Genomic DNA, 22,065 nt, shown 5'->3' on the forward strand with positions numbered 1-22,065 from the left:
ATATATATATATTGAACAGTGTTTGCTATGCTGAATTGATATGGATAAATATATCAAATTACATTAAACGGTCGAACTTACAGTTATTTAGCATTTCTTTAGCTTTAAATTAAAAACTAAAACCCGTCTTAATTATTCCCATGTCGAGTGAGCTGTTTTACTTACTGCGCATGCGCATCCCTGATGAGCACCAGATGACTGTCAACATGGCGGGTCTGGAGTGAGACGCACGCCTAAACTTTACATTGAGAATTGATTTCTGACTCTATTTATTCTTTTCAAGTGCAAGAAATCCGTCGAACAAAACATGTCCCGCCACAGGAATGTACGAGGGTATAACTACGACGAAGGTAGATACGTAAAATAGTATATAGTCATCGGGTTTTACGCGAAGGGGCCTAAATGTTTCTTAGCTAACGTTAGCTGCTTTATTTAGTAGCCTAGCATGTAGACTTATCAGACTGCTGTCGTGTCACATTCACATAGAAACAGCTGGACATGCACCTGTTCAAATATAACATAACACGTATAATACAATATGTATGAACTTGAAATTAACAAATAATTATTTACATGATATCTATTATGACCAAACATACATAGCCAACATGATACCTTATTTTAATATTGCTGTATTATTTCGTGTTTGTAATTCCGAAGTTTTGTCATTGTATCAAGTATAGCTAATACAAAGTTTGGATGCAGAATGTTTTTTCACTTTAAAGATACATAAATTAATTATTTCTTTCTTTTAGTATTAGCATTTTTGTATGCTGGCAGTATTGTTTGTAAAAGCTGTGTTTGTGTGTCTATCTAATGTTAAGCAAAACGGCGTTTGTCCCCATTAGAGCATTTGTGTTTGTTGTCATAGGTGTTTCAATTGTTTAAACTAGCCTATATGGTTTGAGTATAACAATGTTCTTCATATCTTCCTTGCACAGATTTTGACGATGACGACATGTATGGACAGTCGGTGGAGGATGACTACTGCATTTCACCTGCTACCGGTTTGTGCTGACTTGTGATGTGACTTATTAAATGAGTAAAGATTCTTATAAGCTCACGGGTCATTTATTATCATCCTTCATACATGTGCAAGTTCAACATCCCTTGCATAGTTCACATGTTGTTTATAACTGTATTAGCAGATGCAGTAAGGTGGAATGTTATCAACTATAGTTTTCATGTATTAGATCTTTCATTTTCTTGTTTATATTTGATAATATTGTTATCTCATAGCTGCACAGTTTATCTACTCGCGTCAAGACTCGAGACATGCACGGCAGGTGGAACCGCTGGAGGAGGCAGAGTTTGAGGAAGAGGAGGAGATGCCAACCATCCCCACCATCACAAACACTCTTGACCCTCTAGAACAAGGTATGATTTTACAAACTTGGTTTCTTTGTGCGCATGAACATTTTTGTGTTGATTTGCATATTCATAAGCCTCTTTGTACAGTGATTGCAAGGAGGATGTTATGTCAGGTGACTATATTTGATTATAATTGGATTGTGTTTGGACAGGTCGGTTGTTTTCCTGTTTGGATCACATGAGAGCGGTGCTGGGAGACTCTGTTCCAGACGCCACATTAACACAAGCAGCTTTGAAGTACGACTACGATCCTCAAAGAGCCCTTGACTTCATTCTGTCCGAAGAGAAAACCAATGGGCACACCCCTCCAGCCAGTACCAACCAGAAGCCGGAGCCTACCACCACACCAGTACAAAAGAAAGGTACAGACACACCTCCTTCCATTCATGACGAAACAAAATCACTACACAAAATGAACCTCTTCCGCTTAAAAATACGCCCACTTATAAATATGAAATAATAAAAACACGCTCAACCGCAAAAAAAGACCTTAGAGTTAAAAAGACATGCAATGTTGGTTTGAGGTCTCAAGGGAAAATGCCAAACTCCAGGGTTTTTCCAAAACTGGGGAGAACCTAAAGCTTTCAAACCTGTTTCAGTTTCACATGCCAAAATAGTTTAGTTCTACAATTTAAGCTGCCTTTTAAAATAGAATTTGAGACTTAAACTGTTAACATTTGAGCTAGATTGTGGTTTTCATCATCACTTGATATCATCAGTACTAACATGAGTATAACATATTGCCTTTTTTCTCTCTCTTTCGGCTAACCAATGAACTTGTCCACCAACCTCGCCCTCTCAAAAATTGTCTCTGACTACATTTGGCCATCGCAAGGTAAGGAGCCATATTTGTTTCATCACTCAATAAGACAAAGACTGAAAAAAATACACACTCGACTGGCAAACCCCAGAAACGGGTCCCTGTACCATCTTATAACCTCAGTGATTTGTTAGCCACGTCTGCAACGAACAAGATCAGGACTATTACACAAAATTTCCCCTCTGGTCTGGGGAGCTTGGCTAATAATAGTTTGAAAGCAGTTTCAAGTCAGTCTTTGGAAAAGTCAGTTGAGGGACAATTTTCAGGACAAAATTCACTGGCCCAACTTATAGCTCAGCATGAACAGAAATGTACTAATATCCCACCCCTGGTCTCCTCTACTGGTATCTCACTGGATTACATTATTCCTCTGACTGCCAGTCTCACACGAGGTCCTGAATATCCTACTGGTTCTTGTCCTAATCCAACTGCCCCGCTATCTGCAGCTCAGGGCCCTAGCGTCCCACCCTTGTCTTTGTTTTCTCTTGGTTCTGGTGCAAGTTTCTCTACTGGCGTGTCTTTGGGAACTTCTGCCTCTAGTCTGTGTGTAACATCCAACTCATCTCTTCTCCCCTGCTCGCTTGGTAATCTGACGTTGCAAGACCCTCGGGTATCCACCTCTCTTCCTGTCTCATTGCAAAATTTGAGCTCTGGCTTGCAAAGCAGCAGGCCACTGGGAATACCTCCCAAACTAAACTCCGTCTCCAAGATCCATGGGGTCGAAAATGATGGAGGGGGCCTGTCACTAGCCGACCTTATTCAGAAGCATCAGGGCAGCAGTCCTAAACTGTATGATTCTTTGCCAGGACTCCAAAATACACACAATTTGCACACCAACAACACTCAACCCAATACAAACCTCATAACATGCAAACATCCCCCTCCTGGCTTCTTAGGGACACCGTCCCTTTTTGACCTCATATCCCAACACCAAGCTAATGGGCAGCAACTCCCAGCATGCTCCGCGTCACGTAAAACTAGCCACAGGACAACAAATAGCAAAACTTCTGTGTCTAAGCCCCACCCACTAAGTTTATATCCGAACGTTGACCTTAGCACGCTCATGTCCCAGACATCTCCGAATGCTTCTCCAGGTTACCAAGACAACCACTCACCCACCCACTTGAGTTTTTCCAACATGTCTGCTTGTCACAAAAAACGTGTATGTGCAGACCCGTCCGTGTTTGCATTAGCCATGTGCATACGCGTAGGAAAAGATAAGAGTTTGCCGAAAACTGTGAGACATAAAGCTTTCTTGTATAGCAAGCAGATGGAAAGAGTCAAGGAACGAGTGCAGTGCGGACCCCTCCATCACATCACTCCGTTTTCGTTCGACACGCCCTCTCCGGATGACATAGTCAAAGCGAAACAACGAAGAGCTTTTACTCGGGAATGAGAGAGTCAGTGGATCCCACTTTTTTTACACTTGTCACTAAGTTATGTTTTAAAGGTAAACACTGCAGAACATTTTAAGCTCTGAACTCTGACAAGTCTGATTGGGAAGGTTCAAGTCTTAGGGTTATTTTATGTCCCTCTATTAAAGCATTTAACATTTGAAAACGCTGCCGACATGGGCATAATGCGAGCATGCAGGCAGTTACAATAATATTAAAGGGACAGTTCACCCAAAAATAACAATTCTGTCTTATTTACTCACCCTTTGAGTTGTTCCAAATCTGAATAAATGTCTTAGAAGTCAGTGTTCATTCAGAAGAAAGAAATGTAAACAGATTTAGAACAACTTGATGGTTAGAAAATGAAGACAGAATTTTCATTTTTGGGTGAACGTTCATTTAAGAACATGCTGCACTTTGTTTGATTGTAGACTTGCATTCAAGAGCTGAAATTACCTTATAAATAATGGATGCTGAAGAGCAGTGAAAATATAAAGACCATGACACTTGATGTTAACAAAGGACAGTCTAAATGTATTAATCAAAAAAATGGACTACTCCTGTCTGACTAGTATTATTTTTAAGATTTATTGCTTGCAAATTTTTAATTTTGATGTTTGGTGTACATATTTTCAAGAGCGCAACCTTTTTTATATTTTTGTACTTGATTTTTCTAGTTTCATTATGTTTTGATAAATTAGTGTGAGAATAGAGAGCAGAAGATATAGGAAGACTGAAACGTTTCTGTACAGCTGTTCTGGTGTATTTTGAAATGAGGAGCAGCTCTGGTTTACCACACATACAGAAACGGGAGACATTTGGGTTGGGGGACACCTGGAGTCTTTCCCTTTGCGTCTTTTGACACACCCAGACACAACCCTCCCCCTCCCTCCCCCCTGTGCTGTAAAGGTGCTTTTAAATATTATAATGTTATGTTTACTAAACGATTTTCTACAATGTTCATTTCAATTATCTGCCTCACTTTTTAATTTTTTTTTAAAGCACTGATATTTGTAACTTGTATAGATTCTAAAATAAAACTTTCTTGTTTCATTTCTGAGATTGATGAGGGAATGTGTAACATTGGGGGTAGATGCATGCATGCATGGGTGTGTTAGCTTGTGGTGTGTGTACCACTTACGTTTGTGTACGTTATGGAGACATAAAACAGAGAATCTTTGTGGCCGCATGAAGGTGTTAACACACCCAGAGTGTATTGGATTAGATTTAACTTTGCTTTCATTGTGGTTCACATTTGTAGGCGACACACAAACGCATGCACAGTTCTTAAGTTGGCATTAAAACACACGAAATAAAGAAAATTATTTGGTAGCACTTTCCCTGAAGTATGTATGTATAATGAATTATAAAAGTAGTTTTAAAGCATTTTAATGCACCCTTTAGTGCATTGTAATGTCTTATAAATAATTGTTATTTACAGTTAATACATTATGATCCTTTGCAATATGTTGTTACACTACACATTTTAAATTGGTTATACTTCTTTACAACTACATGTAATGCATTAGAATACACATTATGAAGAATTATAATGCATTTACCCTTTTTAATAACTCTTTAAAGTGCATTTTACATGCTGTTTCAAGGAAAATGTTACCCATAATTCGAAAATTCATCAATTATTTGGGATTATTCTGGATCGGAAAAAGTAAGTAATTTGAGCCAGGAAGGAAGTACAGATTGTAACTAAAGAAGATCCAGTTTTTCTTGATAAATGTTCATTGCATAGTATTAGGACATAAGTGGTTAATTAAAACACTGAGTGTTTGTTTAAGCTCTCCATTGACCTCCATAGTAGAAAAAAATGCTTTAGAAGTTCTGTTGAACACAAAAGAAGATATTCTGACGATTGTAGGAAAGCATGTCATTTTTTTCCACTGTGGTAGCCAGAACTGTTTGGTTACAAGCATTTTTCCAAATATCTTTCTCTGTGTTTATCGGAACAAAGGGGTTTATACGGATTTGGAACAACTTGAGGGTAAGTAAATGATGACAGGATTTTTATTTTTTTTTATTTTCTGTTTAAATGATACAATTGCAGTTTACATCACAAATTTACCTTTACATGGGATAAAGTCAGATGATTCTAAACTGACATTTTCAACAAAACGCAAATGATAAATAGTTATTATAAGCGTTTTTAAAGGTTTTAACACTAATTATTGAATATTTATGTATTGCTTTACCCTTAAAAAAAATACAGATTGCAGCTTTAACTTTATTGCACATATATGTCATAGCGGTTTCTAAGGCAAGCATTACTATGTCTCATGTCATGGGTTAGGGCTTTTTCAAAATGCTTCCCACAACATTTTGTAGCAGCTTGTTGAGGATAGATGTGCTATTTTTTCTTTGCAAACAGACTACCTACTTTCCCTGGTGGGCAATGAAGCGGCTAAGACATCCTATAGACTTGCACTGAAGGAGAGACCCAAGCTATGTACAGGGACCAACATCATAGAGACCACAAGCATATCATAGAAACGCACTAAAACGTGTATTCGGCACGGTGATGGCCAGTTTCGCACATGCTCATTATTAAAAAGAAACAAAACGCTGCTAACTGTAATGATGTTTTAACTGTACAACTTGCGTTTCTTTCTCACTCGCACATGCTTGTTAACTCTCTGTTTGCCGAGCCAAACGTGGGTGGAAAAACACGAAAGCTTGCTGTTGAAAAGCACAGCGTCTTTAACTCCCTCCTTTCTTTTAATTCTCTCTTTCTACCATCTGACCACCTCGAATCTTCTATCCCCTTTTCCCCTCATCTCTTTTTATGCCTTTCTTTCGTCGCCCACACAGGAAAGAGTGACTGGTTTACAGCTGGCCCTGTTACTGCTCTTTGACGTTTTCTCCCTTTTTTGCACTTTGTGGCTTTTGCAGAATCTGTGATATGTCATTGTGCCTGTAATGCGAATGTGCATCACTACATAGATTGGTCAGAGAGCGAAAAAGAGCGAGGTTATTGGCCCGATTATCACATCATCGATAAAGTGTGCTAGTTTCTTTTTCCCTTCTGTAAATTTAGAACGGACACAAAACACTTTATAGTTTCAATTTTATTTAAAAAAGTGGTTCTTACTTAAAAAACTAAGTTATCGTGCAGAACTCGCCAGCACAATGCTAAGGTGTTAAAAGCATTTTCTATGCATTCACCAACCCCTCCCTTAGGTGTCTTGAATATTCATACACAAAATAATACCACATCTTTCCTTAACAAGTCGCATGACTTAAGTTGCATAAACGGTGTAGGATGAGGCCTTTGTCAGCTTGTCTTTCTCTATTTGTGGAAGATTAAATAAGACCGATCAGATCGGATTGTGTGCATGCATCTGTCTGTTCGTGTGATGACCTGTTGCATGTGCCCGTCCGTGAGTGTGAAGCTTTTCAGAAGCATGCATTGTTTTCCAGAGGTGTGTATGGGCTCGGCCGTACGTGTGAAAATCCGTAATACCATAGTAGTTGTTGAGGTGTCATTGTCAAGTGGGGATATCTGAATGGTGGTAGAGAAGTGAATGTGTGGGGATTCCCCGGTCGATATGGGACAACCTAGTCACACTCGGCCCCTTAAAAAATAACAGGTTGTGGAAAAGCAGGGGATGAACGGGTTATCTGATGAAGAGACTAATGTAGGCTGTTTGTGTTTTGGAAAAAAAGTTTTGTTTTTGGTTTCTTTGTTTCATCAGCACCTGTTGCGCTAGCGCCCCCTGATGAATATTAAACATTTTGGCTAATCAGAGTGATAGTGCAGTTGTGCTTTAATGATTTATTTTTTTATCCTAAGTGACAATGCATGCATTTACATCTGTATGAACATGCAGGAGAACATTACATTTTTTGTCACTGTAATTCTGTTGAACACAGACATCCAGGAAGGTTTGATACGTGTAGCACACAAAGGGTCCCTGGGGGTCCAGTTCTCAGGTTTGGAAACGTGTGCACATAGAGATGTGCTTGTTGACTTAACTGCGAGTAAATGAGATCAGGTAGGGTCATGTCGCTCCAGTGTTTGACTAGCCCTGGATCCCGTTTTTCTAGGAAGGGCACATTTACATATCCTGAAGGGTGTGCAGCAGTGTTTTCGCGTGCATTTTTGTGCCTGTTTTTTGTTGTTGTCACAGGTGAATGATGCCCCATAGTAAACATCATTTGACACAGAGTCAACAAAGCTTTCTTGGCACCATTGTTTAGATTTACAATTTCGCCAGACCACTCAAAGTAAAACTAGTTTTAGTGATGAAATTCATCCATCATCTGTGTGTGAGCGCATGGAAAACATTTTTTAACTTTTGATTTTTCTTTGTCTTAATGTTTATTATGACTCTCTTAATTAATGAATTCTGTTGCATTAGATTTTTTTTTAATATTATTGAATTCTGTTTCCTACTTTAGGCTGTCTTTTTTCGAATATCCTTTTAGAAATGACAATTCAAATATTTGTGAAAATGAAAAAAAATTCTGTCATCAATGACATACGGGTGTGAAATAACAAGACGGGGTTTTTCCTGGCTCAAATTTGAGGCGGAGGTGGTGCCATCCTGATCTTGCACACACATTTACGCTTTGACCTATGAAAAGTTCAAATAAAATTAGATTAAAAATGACAATTATTACGATATATAAAACATTACTTTAATTCAATCAAACAGACTTTTTCTTAATCAAATAAAGCTTTTCATCATTTTCAACTAACTTTTCCACAATAGACAAATGAATCAACCAGCCTTACAAAAATGTTTTGAGCAAAGCTCATTCACATCTTGCATTCTCTGTGGTTCACTTTAAATGATTCAATGATCTCCTACATTCGCTAGTGACTGAAAAGTTCAACTCTTTTGCGTCTCAGTGTGCTGATAACGAAACAGCGCCTCCACTGTGGCGTAATGCCACAACTGCATTTACAAATGACAATGTTAAATGCACGCACGCAGTATTTCTTGTGAAGACGGCATCACATTTGACGGAGGCGGCACCACATTTGACGGAGGCAGCCGCCTCCAATTTCTCTATGCAGGATAAACCCTGCAAGAGAGTGAGTAAATGTGGACAGAATCTTCATTTTTCACTTTAATAAAACATATTTTTGATAATTGCACATACTCGCCTTTCTGCATTGTGAGTGCACACAGTTATTTGTTCCTATCTAAGAACATGTTTTTGAATTTGGCAGCGTACGACTTTCTGGTGGCTGTGTCTTAAGATATGTTGCGTGGGTGTGGTTTGTGTGTAAAGTGTTGTTGAGTGTGTTCAGATGGGAGATATTTTGTTGGTGTGGCTTGATTGTCTGTGTGTGTAGGAGGGGGGGGGGGGGGGGGCAGGTGAACTGATATCTATGCTCCCCAGAACTTCCTGTCCCCGTAACAGGTGTGTGTATGTATATGTGTGTGTGAGTCCGTGTTCATCTATGTGCACATAATATCAGTCTACATGTCATTATTTATATTTGTGTATTTAATTACACCAAGCAAATGTACATACAGTTGCATGTAACTATATTTAAAGAAAGATCAAGATCACTGTTTACCCCCGGATGAATTCTCCCTAAGTCTAAAGAGTGCTTCCCCTGGTGTTTTCCCTTCAATGTTCTGCAATGCACCATTTTGGCATGATCTATTCTATAGGTTGCAGTATTTTAACATTAACCCTGTATGTGCTGTTAGTGCACAGTCAGTGTGGGAGTACGACTGACGTGCCGAAGTTAACCCTTTCCTGGCCAGACCGTTCATCGCGCCGAGCGAGATGACTAGCTGTGGCTGTTGCCACCGAAACGGCTCTACTGCTATGACGAGACACTGTGTTCGCGTTAAAGCCATTTACCTTACAGGGACAAAAAGAGCCGTCTCTCATCCTGCGTTTGTTTTTATTTTCCCATCCCCCCAATGAGTTGACTCATGAATTTCAGACAGGTAGCGAAAAAGCGAGGCTCAGCACTGACACACACATCTGCTCGTCTGAAAATGAGTAACGTTTAATACTGTACCAAACAGGAAACCTGCTTTCATGAAATATATGCTGTCACTCATTTTCAAGCAGCCATGAATGTCAGAATGGCACGCCACAAAAATGCTCGGTCATTGCGCATTTTATGTTAAATGTTTACAAAATATTATATTATAAATTCCTTCTCCATTCACTAACTCTTTTCTCAAACATGCATGACTTTCTTTCTTTTGGAGAACACAAATGAAGATATTTTAAAGGACGTTGGTAACCGAACAACTTTGGCCCCCATTGACTTTCATTGTATGGACGCATTTCTCAAAATATCTTCTGTAGTGTTGCACAAAAGAAATAGACGGGTTTTGAATGACATGGGGATGAATAAATGATGATCTTTGTGAACTATCCCCTTGTTGCATAATAGTTGTAAGAAATGGTAATTTCCTTCAGTTTTATAGTACAAAAAGGATGTAAACATTTGCTATACTGAAGTACTAATTTGTCCGTGTTGCAGTTCTCCTTTGCTTTGTTTTTGATGGAAAAACATGTTTTAGTGTATGCATACTGTTCTCTACATTCTAGCCAAAGCACGGGATGCACCAGAAAGTCGAGTCGAAACCGAGGTTGTTCCAAAGGTTGCTCGGATGACTGTATCGGGCAAGAAGCAGACCATGGGCTTTGAAGTGCCAAGGTAAGCAAATCAAAGTAACTTGTTTTGGTTTAGCAAGGTGGATAAAGATCTGGACTCATAACTGGAAGACTGTAGGTTCAAAGCCCGGGACGATTCGTAGTTGTTAATCTATCACCATTGTGCTCTTGAACAGCGTGCAACCCCAGGGTGTTTATTGGGGACTGCCCCTGAAAAAATGTATTGTAAGTTGCTTTGCATGACATTATCAGCTAAATGAGTAGTTGAAGGGATACTCCATACTCTTCATTCACTCACCCTCAAGTTGTTACAAACCTGCATACGTTTCTTTGTGCTGATCAACACAAAGATATTTGTGAAAATGTTAGCAACCGACATGTCTGGGATATCATTGACTACCATAGTAGGAAAAATTATTGTATCGTTTTTGTTCTGTTGAACACAAAATGAGATACTTTGAAGAATTTAGGAAAGCCAACCCTTGGCTGACATTTTGGTACCACTATGGTAGTCAATGATTTCCCAGAAATGTCAGTTGCTAACGTCTTTCCTTATATCTTTCTTTTCCACAGAACAAAGACATTTATCCACGTTTGAAATAATTAATGACAGAGTTTTCATTTTTGGGTGGAGTATCACTTTAAGTAAAGCAATAAAAACCTGTAAATTTATGAAGCTTTCCATCCAATCCGAATCGGAATGCGTTTTATTCATCCAGTGTGCACACAAGCACAATGAATTCGCCGGAAACCCCATTGTAATACTGAACTATCCCTTCTGTATTGTGTGTCCAAATTCTCACTTTGTGCCAATTTCACAGTACAGCGTTTCATTCTCTATAACAGCCCTGTGTTTGCTTGCAATGCATTCTGGGAAAATAGAAAACCACAGAGCTGGCTGGTTTTTGTAGATTAATCTAACACTCACAAACATTAACCCGCAGCCTATCACTCCCTCTCCTTAAGCCACAGACCACACCCGTTGAGCTCAATAAGAAGGGTTTTGGATTTTCTGCAGGTGGGCAAGTCATAGTGCTTTTCTGTTCAGTAGTTTACATAAAGTTTAAATGAGTTTAACCGGTTACTAATTGACTAAGTTTTAACATGATGTGTCCATCTGAAGCTTTGGGCAAAATTTGTTCATTTTGTGAAGCACAAAGAGGTTTTTGTGTAAATCGTTCAAAACATCTCACTTTTAGTCGATGGTATTTATTTGGACAAACAAATAAAGCTAAATCAATAAAAATGGCTTCTTTTCTAACTGAGCTCTCTTTACAACTTACTTTGAAATCAAAGATAACGCTTGCTGTTGTATGTCTGCATAGTGCGGAAGAAAACGGCGTTGTTCCCTCATCAGTCCGAAGAGGGCCGAGCCCAGAGGTCATCGCCCCCCTGCCGGCCACCGAGACCCCAACCAAACCAGCGTGTGTGTCTGAAGACTCCGCCACCCCGAGTCAATCCCGCTCAGCTGGAAAGAGCAAACGACAACTTGACATCCGGGCCGAATTGGAGAAGAGACAAGGAGGAAAGCCGTTGCTCAACCTGGTCGTCATAGGTACCACATCGTCTCTCTCCCTTTACTTGATGTAGTGTGATGCTTGATGTTTAACTGATGGTTTTGTGTTTGCTCAGGTCATGTAGATGCTGGTAAAAGCACACTAATGGGTCATGTGTTATATCTGCTGGGAAATGTTAACAAGAGAACCATGCATAAATATGAGCAGGAGTCCAAGAAAGCTGGCAAGGCGTCTTTCGCCTACGCGTGGGTCCTGGATGAGACGGGAGAGGAGAGAGACAGGTCTGTTTAACACGCATCAAATTAGTTTTTTGTGTAATGAACTAAACCAAATGATGACAATTCGTTCCTCATCTACTTCATCGATCACAGAGGGGTGACCATGGATGTGGGCATGACAAAGTTCGAGACAAACTCGAAGGTTGTAACTCTGATGGATGCGCCTGGACACAAGGACTTCATTCCAAACATGATCACAGGGGCTGCACAGGTACTTCCATCATGACGCCCTTCATTCATCCATTCGTTTCGGCACACGAGGTTTCCGAAGGGAGTGCTATGTCTGCGTATAATTTCCTGTGAAAGTGTCAATGAAACCATCGCATTTCGGATTTGGTGGCTGCCACCACGAGTAGTCTGAATATGAGTGTGTATGTTTAGATTTGGCTGATGCTTACAAATCAAATGAATGAAATTAGTCACCTTGTACGGGCCGGATTTACTCACTTCCTGCTCACGGTATGCTGAGAAAGGGTTTATGGTGGTCAAGAATGTGTGTGAGGGTGTGGCTTGTGGGTGGGCGTCTGATGTTGAATTGAACGTGACTAAGCAATATTGATGTTGAAGTTTGAGATGTTAAATGTTTCTCAAAACTATATTCACAGTATGGTGAGCACTCACTGTATGCATTAAACTTTAAACATTAAGATTGAGATTTTTTTTTACGTAAAATAGATATTATACAAGGGGGGGGGTGAAGACGTTATTTGAAGTAATGATTATATCTGCTGTATTCTTTGTTGCCACGTATTGCTAGGGGTTTAACGATAAATCGTGGTATGACATATCGCAATAGAAAAACTTCACAGTATGTGTCAGCCACCAGTTGCACTGTTTATAGATTTAAATTATCGTCTAAAAACCCTATTGGTTGAGCTGCCAACATGTGACCTACATCAACAAATACAGGGCCCTATTTTAACGATCTAAGTGGGTGGTCTAAAACACACACACAAGGTGCAAATGCACCTTTCCAATCCACTTTTTTTAGTTTAAAGACGGAAAAAATGTCTAAAAGGGTTTGTCTATTCCCCTCTCATGGGCGTGTGAAAACGTGCAGTAAACCAATCAGACTCTCATCTCTCATTCCCTTTATGAGCCAGTTGCGCCCGTGCCATGGCGGATTCTCTATTTATTTACACGGCGGAATTTGAAAGAGCCAAGACTGGACGATTCTACACAATAATATTATTTTACATTGTAATACATTTATTTTTAATATTTGCATGTTTCTGTGCAGCTGCGCGTTCTTCTGTGTCTTATAAACAGAATGTACATGCACTGTGCACCCTGCTAAAGGCACATATTACTAACACACTCTGTATATGACAACGCTCCAACAATGCACCTCAACACAGACCAGCACGCCCATTGGTGCACAAATGTGCGCACATGCATTTGCCATTTAAACAATGTGGCGCAGGACTTGAAAATGAAAACAGTGTCGAGATGAAACTAGCAACTTAACGCATACATCGCGCCTGCTGCCCCATTGCACCAAGTGTGTAATAGAACCCACAGTATTTGTTTTCTCGTAGGGTTTAGCACTCTTTAGATTTCTTAAGACTGTTTTCTTTCAGTGACCGATGTATTCATTTTGTATCCTATTACATATAGAAGGTTTGGTTAAACCTCAAACGTTGTCAGTTTTTTTGTGTATTGCTGAGTGTATTGTTACATTCTTACTGATGACACAAAAATACACGCCTTACCTTTAAAGGGAACAAGAAAAAAGAATATATATTCAGATGTGCTCAAATTTGATGTTACCCCTCCACAATAAACGAAGAATGCACAATTTTCTTTGAATTAACTTCCACCATTGTTTATACCATATTTAATAGAAATCAGACTTAATAATTCAAAACATAATAAATGCGGGTGGTGCGATCAGGGACTGACGTGCCTTCACCTTGGAGTTCAGCTTGTATCTCTTTGGCAGTTATCCTTGGTTCTTTCTCCACCATTCGCACTATCCTTCTGTTCAATCTGTGGTGGATTTTCCTCTTGCAGCCGATTCCTACAATTCCACGGACCTCAAACTTCTTAATAATATTTGCAACTGTTGTCGCAGGAACATCCAGCTGCTTGGAGATGGTCTTGTAGCCTTTATCATGCTCGTCTGTTATTTTCTTTGAGCTCCTCAGACGACTCTATCCTTTGCTTTCTCTGGTCATGTTCAGTGTGGTGCACACAATGATACCAAACAGCACAGTGACTACTTTTCTCTGTTTAGATAGGCTGAATGACTGATTACAAGATTGGATACATGTGTGATATTAAATAAACAAATTAGTTTGAAATATCACTATAATCCTATTATGTTTATGATTATCAAGAAATGTGTCCAGGCCATTTTAGAATATCTTTGTAGAATAAGCAATAATTCGTCTCTATCCACAGCTTCTTTGCTTTATTCTATGACATGCAATTTTTCTTTTAACTACCTGTCAAGTAGAAACCATTAAGTTTTCTTACGAAATTTGTATGTCTACTTCAGTACACTACCTACGATTACGGTTGTGAACATTGATAGGTAGTGCCATTTCATTTTTTGCTTTATAGAAATGCACACGCGTATAAAGTTTGATTGTTTTATGTATGAGCTTGAGGTACTTTCATTGTAACGTGTATGTCTTTGTGTAAATGGTAGGCGGATGTTGCCGCCTTAGTAGTAGATGCCAGCCGTGGGGAGTTTGAGGCCGGGTTTGAGGCAGGTGGGCAGACCCGCGAGCACGGCCTACTGGTCCGATCCCTCGGAGTCACACAGCTTGCCGTCGCTGTCAACAAGATGGACCAGGTGGGTAACCATGGCGACCACAAGAGCACCACGGGAATGTCAATCTTTTTTGATTCATGTCTGAGAACTCTGCAATTGCTTCTCTCCCACCACTCGCATCATGATGAAGTTTTGTGTGTGTGTTGTACAGGTGAATTGGCAGCAGGAGAGGTTCAAGGAAATCGTCTCTAAGCTTGGTCACTTTCTGAAGCAAGCTGGTTTCAAGGTAACGTGGATGTGCGCACTAGGTGGTTCATACGTCTTTCCACTCGTTCATTACTTCCCTTGTTTAATTTTTCCCAGAAATGTCTTGTTTCAGAAGCAGTAGGTGTTACTTTCCTTTAAGTGTATGATCGTCACAGTATTTTGTGTGGAGATATCTGTCTGTGCATTATGATGAAGTGAGATTTTTATCTGATCATCAACGTACTGATCAAATCCAGGTGGAGACTGCAAAAATGTAGTTTTTCAGAACACTTTTTAGATGACATTGTTAAATTAAGCACAGCTACTTTCTCTATATCTATGTACCGTAACTGTGTTTTAATGGAATAAGTTGGCATCCTTTTTCACCCTCGCGTCTTTCCAAACCTATGTTAATAACTTTGTATGAAAAGAAGCTGTGGTCTCATAAAATCTTAAATGATTATAATTTATCACATTCATGGCTAACAACACTTTATACCAGAATTATGCAACACATAAGAAATGAAGAACAAAGTAGGTCACTTTGGATAAAACTTCGGCCAAAATTAATTTTCTTGCTTTGCATATGTCTATGCATATTATTTAGTATGTTCTTAAATATGTTACATTTTATAGAGTTAAAGTACTTGGCTGTAAATGGATGCTTTTGCAAATTTACGGTCTACTATTACACCTCCACAATGGCAACGTTAAAGACAATCATACTTATTCATATTTAGTATCTTTATAAAACTTCTATACTCTGTCCGCAGGATTCTGATGTCTTTTACATCCCTACGAGTGGCCTTTCAGGGGAGAATCTCACTACCAAGAGCAAAGTACCAGAACTTACCTCCTGGTACACTGGACCATGCCTGCTAGAACAGATAGGTGTGTACACATTAAAGTGATGTTTTGGAATGTAAAAAAATTATTTTATAATTATGCATATAAGAATTTATGGATTTTAGGTGTAGTGTAGATCCTTTGAAGACAAGTAACGTTTTGGGATTTTATGGAATGTGAAGGATGTTTTAAAGTTTTTCTTTTATGTATGGAATGATGAATGGGTTTTGAATGTTGGATGAACCATACGAAGCTTAGCAATGCTTCTTGGCAGAGCTAATGGGGAGCCAAACAAAAAACATGTGCTTTGGAACATGGAGTTCGTTGAGGAATATGTAGGGGTGTTTGTGAAGCCTCTGCTGTGATGATTTTCACAGTAGCACTTGTGTCATGATGTTGTGATGTGATTGGCGACTGAGTTGTGAGAATCCTCAGCAGTTTTATTCTGACTCGCAAAAACTTGATAAGGGAAACGGAAAACCTTCAGACTGCTGCATGTTTCTTCATCTCTTGTCCTTTTTCATCTGTTTGCAGATGCGTTTAAACCTCCTCAGAGGTCAGTGGAGAAGCCGTTCAGACTCTGTGTATCAGACGTCTTCAAAGGTCAGCACGGGAACGTCAAAAACGTTTACTGCCGAATGTACTGTATGAGTATTAACACCGTAGATCTATGTGATGAACAAAATTTACTTAAATGCAAACAAAATGGACATAGATTGCTTGCATTTGTATATTTAAAAAAATTAAGCGACGCTTATTTCCTCTCTGGTTACTCATTCATGCCCCCCCACATCATTTATTTTGAATCTAATCTCGCTGTTTTCAGATCTGGGCTCTGGATTCTGTGTGACGGGGAAAATCGAGGCTGGATTTGTTCAGACTGGAGATAAGATGCTGGCCATGCCGCCTAATGAGACCTGCACTGTTAAAGGTAAACACGCATCTGTCAGCATCAGCACCTTCCAGAAATGCACAGGTGTATGGAGCATGTTTACAAGAAATGCGATGGCTCCCCCTGCTGGTCGTTTTACTTGCAGGATCTTTTTTGTTCTCTCAAATAATCTCCTCGGGTTTATTTTGATTTACACCCGATTACTTGTTATGGTTGTGTCGAAGAGATTCTGAATGCAGATTTTTATCTCCGCAGGCATAACTCTCCACGATGAAGCGTTAGATTGGGCAGCTGCCGGTGATCATGTCAGTCTGACTGTAACTGGCATTGATATCATCAAAATAAAGTAAACATGCAATGTGGATTCCAAATACTATATCATGATTATATAATATTTTAGTAATTTGACATGATTGCATATCACTTGATCAAACGTGTTTCTCCAGGCTGTGTCCATTCTCTATGATCAGCATGTATTCAAATCCCCTATTTTGTTCTCTTCATAGTATTGGATGTATATTCTGTAATCCAAAAGAACCAATCAAAGCATGTACGAGATTCCAAGCCAGAATACTCCTATTTAATATAGAAGTTCCCGTTACAAAAGGCTTCCCGGTGAGTCGTTTTTTTATGTAACATATTTCCTCGTTTTTTTATGTGCTGTGTCAATGTTTATGCATTGCGGATGTTGTTGACAGGTTCTGCTGCATTATCAGACAATAAGTGAACCAGCTACTATAAGAAAGTTAGTGAGTATTTTACACAAGAGCAGTGGAGAAGTTCTCAAGAAGAAACCAAAGTAAGTGTTTTAGTAAGTTACTCATCCTTGTGTCGTTCCAAACCTGTAGGATTTTCTTTCTTCTGTAGAACACATAGTTTATGTTATCGGCTATACAATGAAAGAACATACAGTAGTAACCAGGAGATCTCACTTGGTCATGTGCACATCGCTAATGTCCTTCTAAAAACCTCAGATGTCCAAATTCTCTGTTCTTTTTAAAGCAACGCTATAGACCTTTTTGTCACGGGCCCCCCCTTGTGGTTGATAAGCGCAATTGTCTGTTAACAGTTTTCGAAGTAATTTTGCAGTATAAGCTTCCCTGTGGGCAACGCAACACACGTGGATTTGTTTACTAAGCTGATGGAAACCTTATCGCACTCCGACACGAACACACCGTTTTAATAGTTGAATAAATCTCAATACTTGGTTAGATATTTCCAAGACCCAGTGACAAACATAAAGGGTGACTAGTAAGAATTATTTATGGCAAAAAATCACACAATATGGAGATGAACATCAGCAATAGTTAAGTTTCAAGAAAGCAAGGTTTGATCTCAGTGATATACCGTTGGAGCTTATGTCATATATGTGTACATGCATATATAACATCATAATTATGTTGAATGCTACAGAAGAGGAAAAATGTTTTGAACAGACATGAGGGTGATTTGATTGTTTTTAACTTTAAATGAAGCGCACCTTTAATACAGCTGAATAAATGTGGTTTCAATGTTGTACAGATGTTTAAGCAAGGGACAAAATGCAGTGGTGGAGATTCAAACACAAAGACCTGTGGCTCTGGAGCTTTATAAAGATTATAAAGAACTGGGTAGATTCATGCTCAGATATGTGGGTTCAACTATCGCTGCCGGAGTTGTCACTGAGGTATTAAACCGTACAACCCCTCCCATCGGGTACACAATGTTTTGTGCTCTTCAGCGTATTAGATATTGCGTTGAGAAAATGTAAGTGAACATTTATTTTGTTAATATTCCTGAGTCTTATCTTGTAGATCAAAGAGTGAGAGCCAGTTGAAAATGGATCCTTCAGAACGTACCGGACGAAGAGAAGTGCAATTCCCCATCTTAACACACACTTGCAGACACATGGTGTCACATAACCACCGGACCCTATGAGATAAAAAAAGTTCCGGCTCATTTTACAGACAAGTAAACTGTGTAATAATCTCCCTGACATTTCATCTCAAACCGTCCACGCGCACATACATGCAGAATGTTTACCTGCACTTTCCTTCCATTCATCGATCACATCATGATCAAGAACTGAAGCAATTTTCTTTTATGTGATATTTTATTTAGGGATGCTGTAAATGTCAACATTTCGGACTTAAATATGGGCACAAATGATGGACATGTAACCTTGAATCATTGCAACGTTTTTAAATTGAATTAATTAAGGATGTGTACATTAGCGAAGGGAAACCAAGAGAATATATGGAACAGCCGGCTGCCCGCATCACCTCCATCTGTTTCTCATTAGAGATTAACAAGTGTGTAAATAATGCCGGCCGATCCTGTTCAATTCTGGAAAAGTGATGATAAACCAGGGGCATTGAGAAACTCATCCAGGTGTCTGTATACATACAATCATAACTCTAAGGACAGTCAGTCGATCAGTGTACACGAGTCATGTGTTCTTGACATAAATATTAAGGGGTTTTAATTTAAGTTAAATTTGGGTGTGTTGAGGATGAAGTTGTTCGATCCGGGGAAGAGTTCTTCATCTGAAAAATAAACATTTCGATCACTGTGGAAAGCACACGTGTCTGTTTGTTACATGTATGGAATCTCCCAGGCAATATTAATTGCGAAATGCAGAGCAAAGCTGGTTTATAGTATGTGAATGATGTACATTAGTGTAAATACTTGCGAGAGAGCACTACTTATTATTTCCATTACCTACTCAATCACAAACATATCCATTACACAGGGTACATTGTTTTATTGACGTGCAAATGTTGTAACCTGTTTAAAGTGGTCATATGGTGCGAATATGTGTGTCTTTGGTGTGTTGCCCGTGCATGTATTAGACACAAAATATTGCAAAGGTCTGCTCACCCAGACCTGCCTGTAACACCTCGTGTAACCACACCCCCACAAAACGGTGGTATGATTTGACTAAGACCACCCAAATGTATACGCAAGTAAGGTGGGCGTACCTGTCAGTACAATTGCTTTGGAACCTAATGTTCCAAATATGGTAAGAGGCGTTACATTTCCGTCACACGCTTGCAGCAACTGGCCAATCATAGCACACCTCTTTTTTCAGTGCAAAGAGCAAAGAGAAGATGCAAACATGCACTGTTTGTGGAAAATACAGCATTTTTTAACCTTAAATTGTGTATACACATTGCATTTCATCTTAAACAAACAATAATATTCGTTTTAGTCGTGTCATTTGACCCCTTTAAATGTGAGCTAATGAGAGGTTTTCTTAAATGTGTGTAGCAGATATTTTGTACTCCACACCGTGATTCACAAGACTTGAATGTAACTTTAAACGACAATGAAGCACAGATACAAACATTGTTTCCTTTAAGCCTGTCACACATAAATCTTAAGTTCACACTTGGTAAACATATAAGACCCTGTCCACATGAATGCATTTTCCTTTGGCCTTCGTCCACACAGAGATGGAGTTTCATTGTGCTTTTTACAAATTTCACAGTAATTTTACTAATGGATCATCTGTTTAAAACATCCCAGGATAATTGGCTTTAGTTTTCTGAATCAGTGCCTTTTCTCATCCTGTTAATGGTCTGTATAAATGTGAGGTTCTTGCTTGGCTAATTTTCATTGGGGGCTTTCGCACTTGCAGAACGATTTGACGGAAATGCACAGTGTTCGCACCACAGGAACCGGCTAGAATTGTAGTTCAGGAACGCCATTTTGGTTGAAACAAAATTGATGGTTTGTTCCACTATTGTCTTGAGAAATGGATGCTTTTCAGAGGTGCACGTATGAAAGTTTGCCTTTTGAAATGTAGGGACCAAAGTCTCACAGAGTCTCTTGTTATTTTAATGTTTCTCTTGATCAGTAAATGTTTGTTAACTTGGTTACATGTATCTTGATTTCTATATTTACGTTAAACAAATAATTTTTCTTTTTTTGTCAAATAATTTTTTCTAATCCTTCTGGTGTTTTATCAGTCTCAGGGATTCATGGTTTAAGGCTATAAGCTAGTCACAGACTCGAGCTGTCTTAACTAAAAATTACTTGACATTACTTAAAATTGGTCGGTGTAGCCTAATTATTTTGGCTCGGGATGTTTTTCTTTTAGTATATTTATATAAGCGACTTAAATTTAATAAGGCATTGTCCTGTCTTAAACAAGTCTTGTCTGTGAAATTAGGAATTAAATGGAGGATTCTTTTCAAAACTACACTTCAATTCTTGAATCTGAATTGAAATGGGATGATATTGTGTGGGTTTTGTAGAAGACATTTTGTGGCGATGAATTGTGAAATCTTTGCCGTGTTGATTTTTTGTGGCTGTTTTCTGATGATATCGTTTTTTCAGTTTAGAGAAATTGAAAGTCATTTAAAAACCTGTGGTGAGCTCTTGTGAGTCCAAGTGTTGTGAGAATAAGAAATTGGGCCTCTTTTAAAATGAAAGTTTAGATGACTTGTCAGTGACTTTTTTGCAGTATTGTAAGAGCTCTGTGTCTTGCAGTGTGTATCTTACCAAGTAAAGTAGTTGGACTGCCTGTGACAGATGTGTCTGCCCTCTTTGGCTTTTTGGCCTGTCTGTCTGCATCTTCTTCCTAACCCCGGATTATTTTGGGCAAGAGGTGTTCAGGACTTACAAAATATCTTCAACACAATGGACTGCACTGATAATATGACGCATCTATCTGCGTCCACACCTGTAAAAAATATTGTTCCTCATGTCTTTAGGACATTCCTCCAACAGAAACATTGTCCTCTAAAACAACTCTTTCTCCCAAATGAGCATTTTGGTAAAAGCATTTTAAACACTTTATAAGGGTTTCTTGTGGAAGTCTCTATATGTATTTTACTGTAAGTTGGGCTTTGTGAAGAATTGTGTCAGTGTGGGGCAGATACCTAGTCATGTGTTAAACCTGTCCTCCTGTCACGAGCACATACTGTAATGCTTTGTTCACACCGGACGCGAATTAAGCGTATGGCGCGAATAATTACATACAAAGTCAATGCAAAGCTGCATTGCAAAATTTCAACTCGAGCTATCAATTCGCGAAGAGTTTTTGAGGCACTCGCACGAAAATAAGGATTTTCTTTCCTGCGAGTAATAAAGAGCGTGGAACGCGATTGCTTGCGTTTTATCTGAACAAAACACAGCAAAATTATGATTAACCCCAAAATCAGTCATCACCTATGAATTTTTTTTTAAATGGCTACTACAATTTTACACAAGGTGGCAGTATATACTCTGTGTTATTTAATACAAAATGACAGTAATTCATTAATGCTACTGAAGTTATCCACGTTGAGGTACATTCAGTCCTGGATTCAGAACAAGAAGAAACTTTGAATTTAACTACAGTTTAAATTCTGCTTTTATAAATATTTAATTCAGTATGTCCATCAACTA

The 22,065-nt window shown here is 38.9% G+C and overlaps 1 protein-coding gene across 3 annotated transcripts; it reads left to right on the top strand.

The window, feature by feature from the left end:
• The first annotated feature begins 203 nt into the window (after positions 1-203).
• On the top strand, positions 204-19,252 carry hbs1l (HBS1-like translational GTPase). 3 transcript variants are annotated; one of them, XM_056732630.1, is made up of 18 exons: positions 204-350; positions 942-1,007; positions 1,240-1,377; positions 1,524-1,733; positions 10,129-10,237; positions 11,520-11,749; positions 11,827-11,992; positions 12,083-12,200; positions 14,643-14,789; positions 14,920-14,994; positions 15,728-15,845; positions 16,335-16,403; positions 16,627-16,731; positions 16,948-17,038; positions 17,199-17,307; positions 17,391-17,491; positions 18,214-18,387; positions 18,486-19,252. In XM_056732630.1, the coding sequence occupies exons 1-18, from the start codon at positions 308-310 to the stop codon at positions 18,607-18,609; spliced, it is 2,193 nt and encodes a 730-aa protein (XP_056588608.1). In that variant the 5' UTR covers positions 204-307; the 3' UTR covers positions 18,610-19,252. The 3 variants fall into 3 exon arrangements, with proteins under 3 accessions (XP_056588608.1, XP_056588609.1, XP_056588610.1); XM_056732631.1 differs by having other exon boundaries at positions 18,214-18,358; XM_056732632.1 differs by lacking the exons at positions 10,129-10,237; positions 11,520-11,749; positions 11,827-11,992; ... (9 more) ...; positions 18,214-18,387; positions 18,486-19,252 and adding an exon at positions 2,212-4,638.
• Positions 19,253-22,065: the final 2,813 nt, after the last annotated feature.

The sequence above is a fragment of the Triplophysa dalaica genome, chromosome 20 (genome assembly GCF_015846415.1).
Source record: "Triplophysa dalaica isolate WHDGS20190420 chromosome 20, ASM1584641v1, whole genome shotgun sequence".
Lineage (NCBI taxonomy): Eukaryota > Metazoa > Chordata > Actinopteri > Cypriniformes > Nemacheilidae > Triplophysa > Triplophysa dalaica.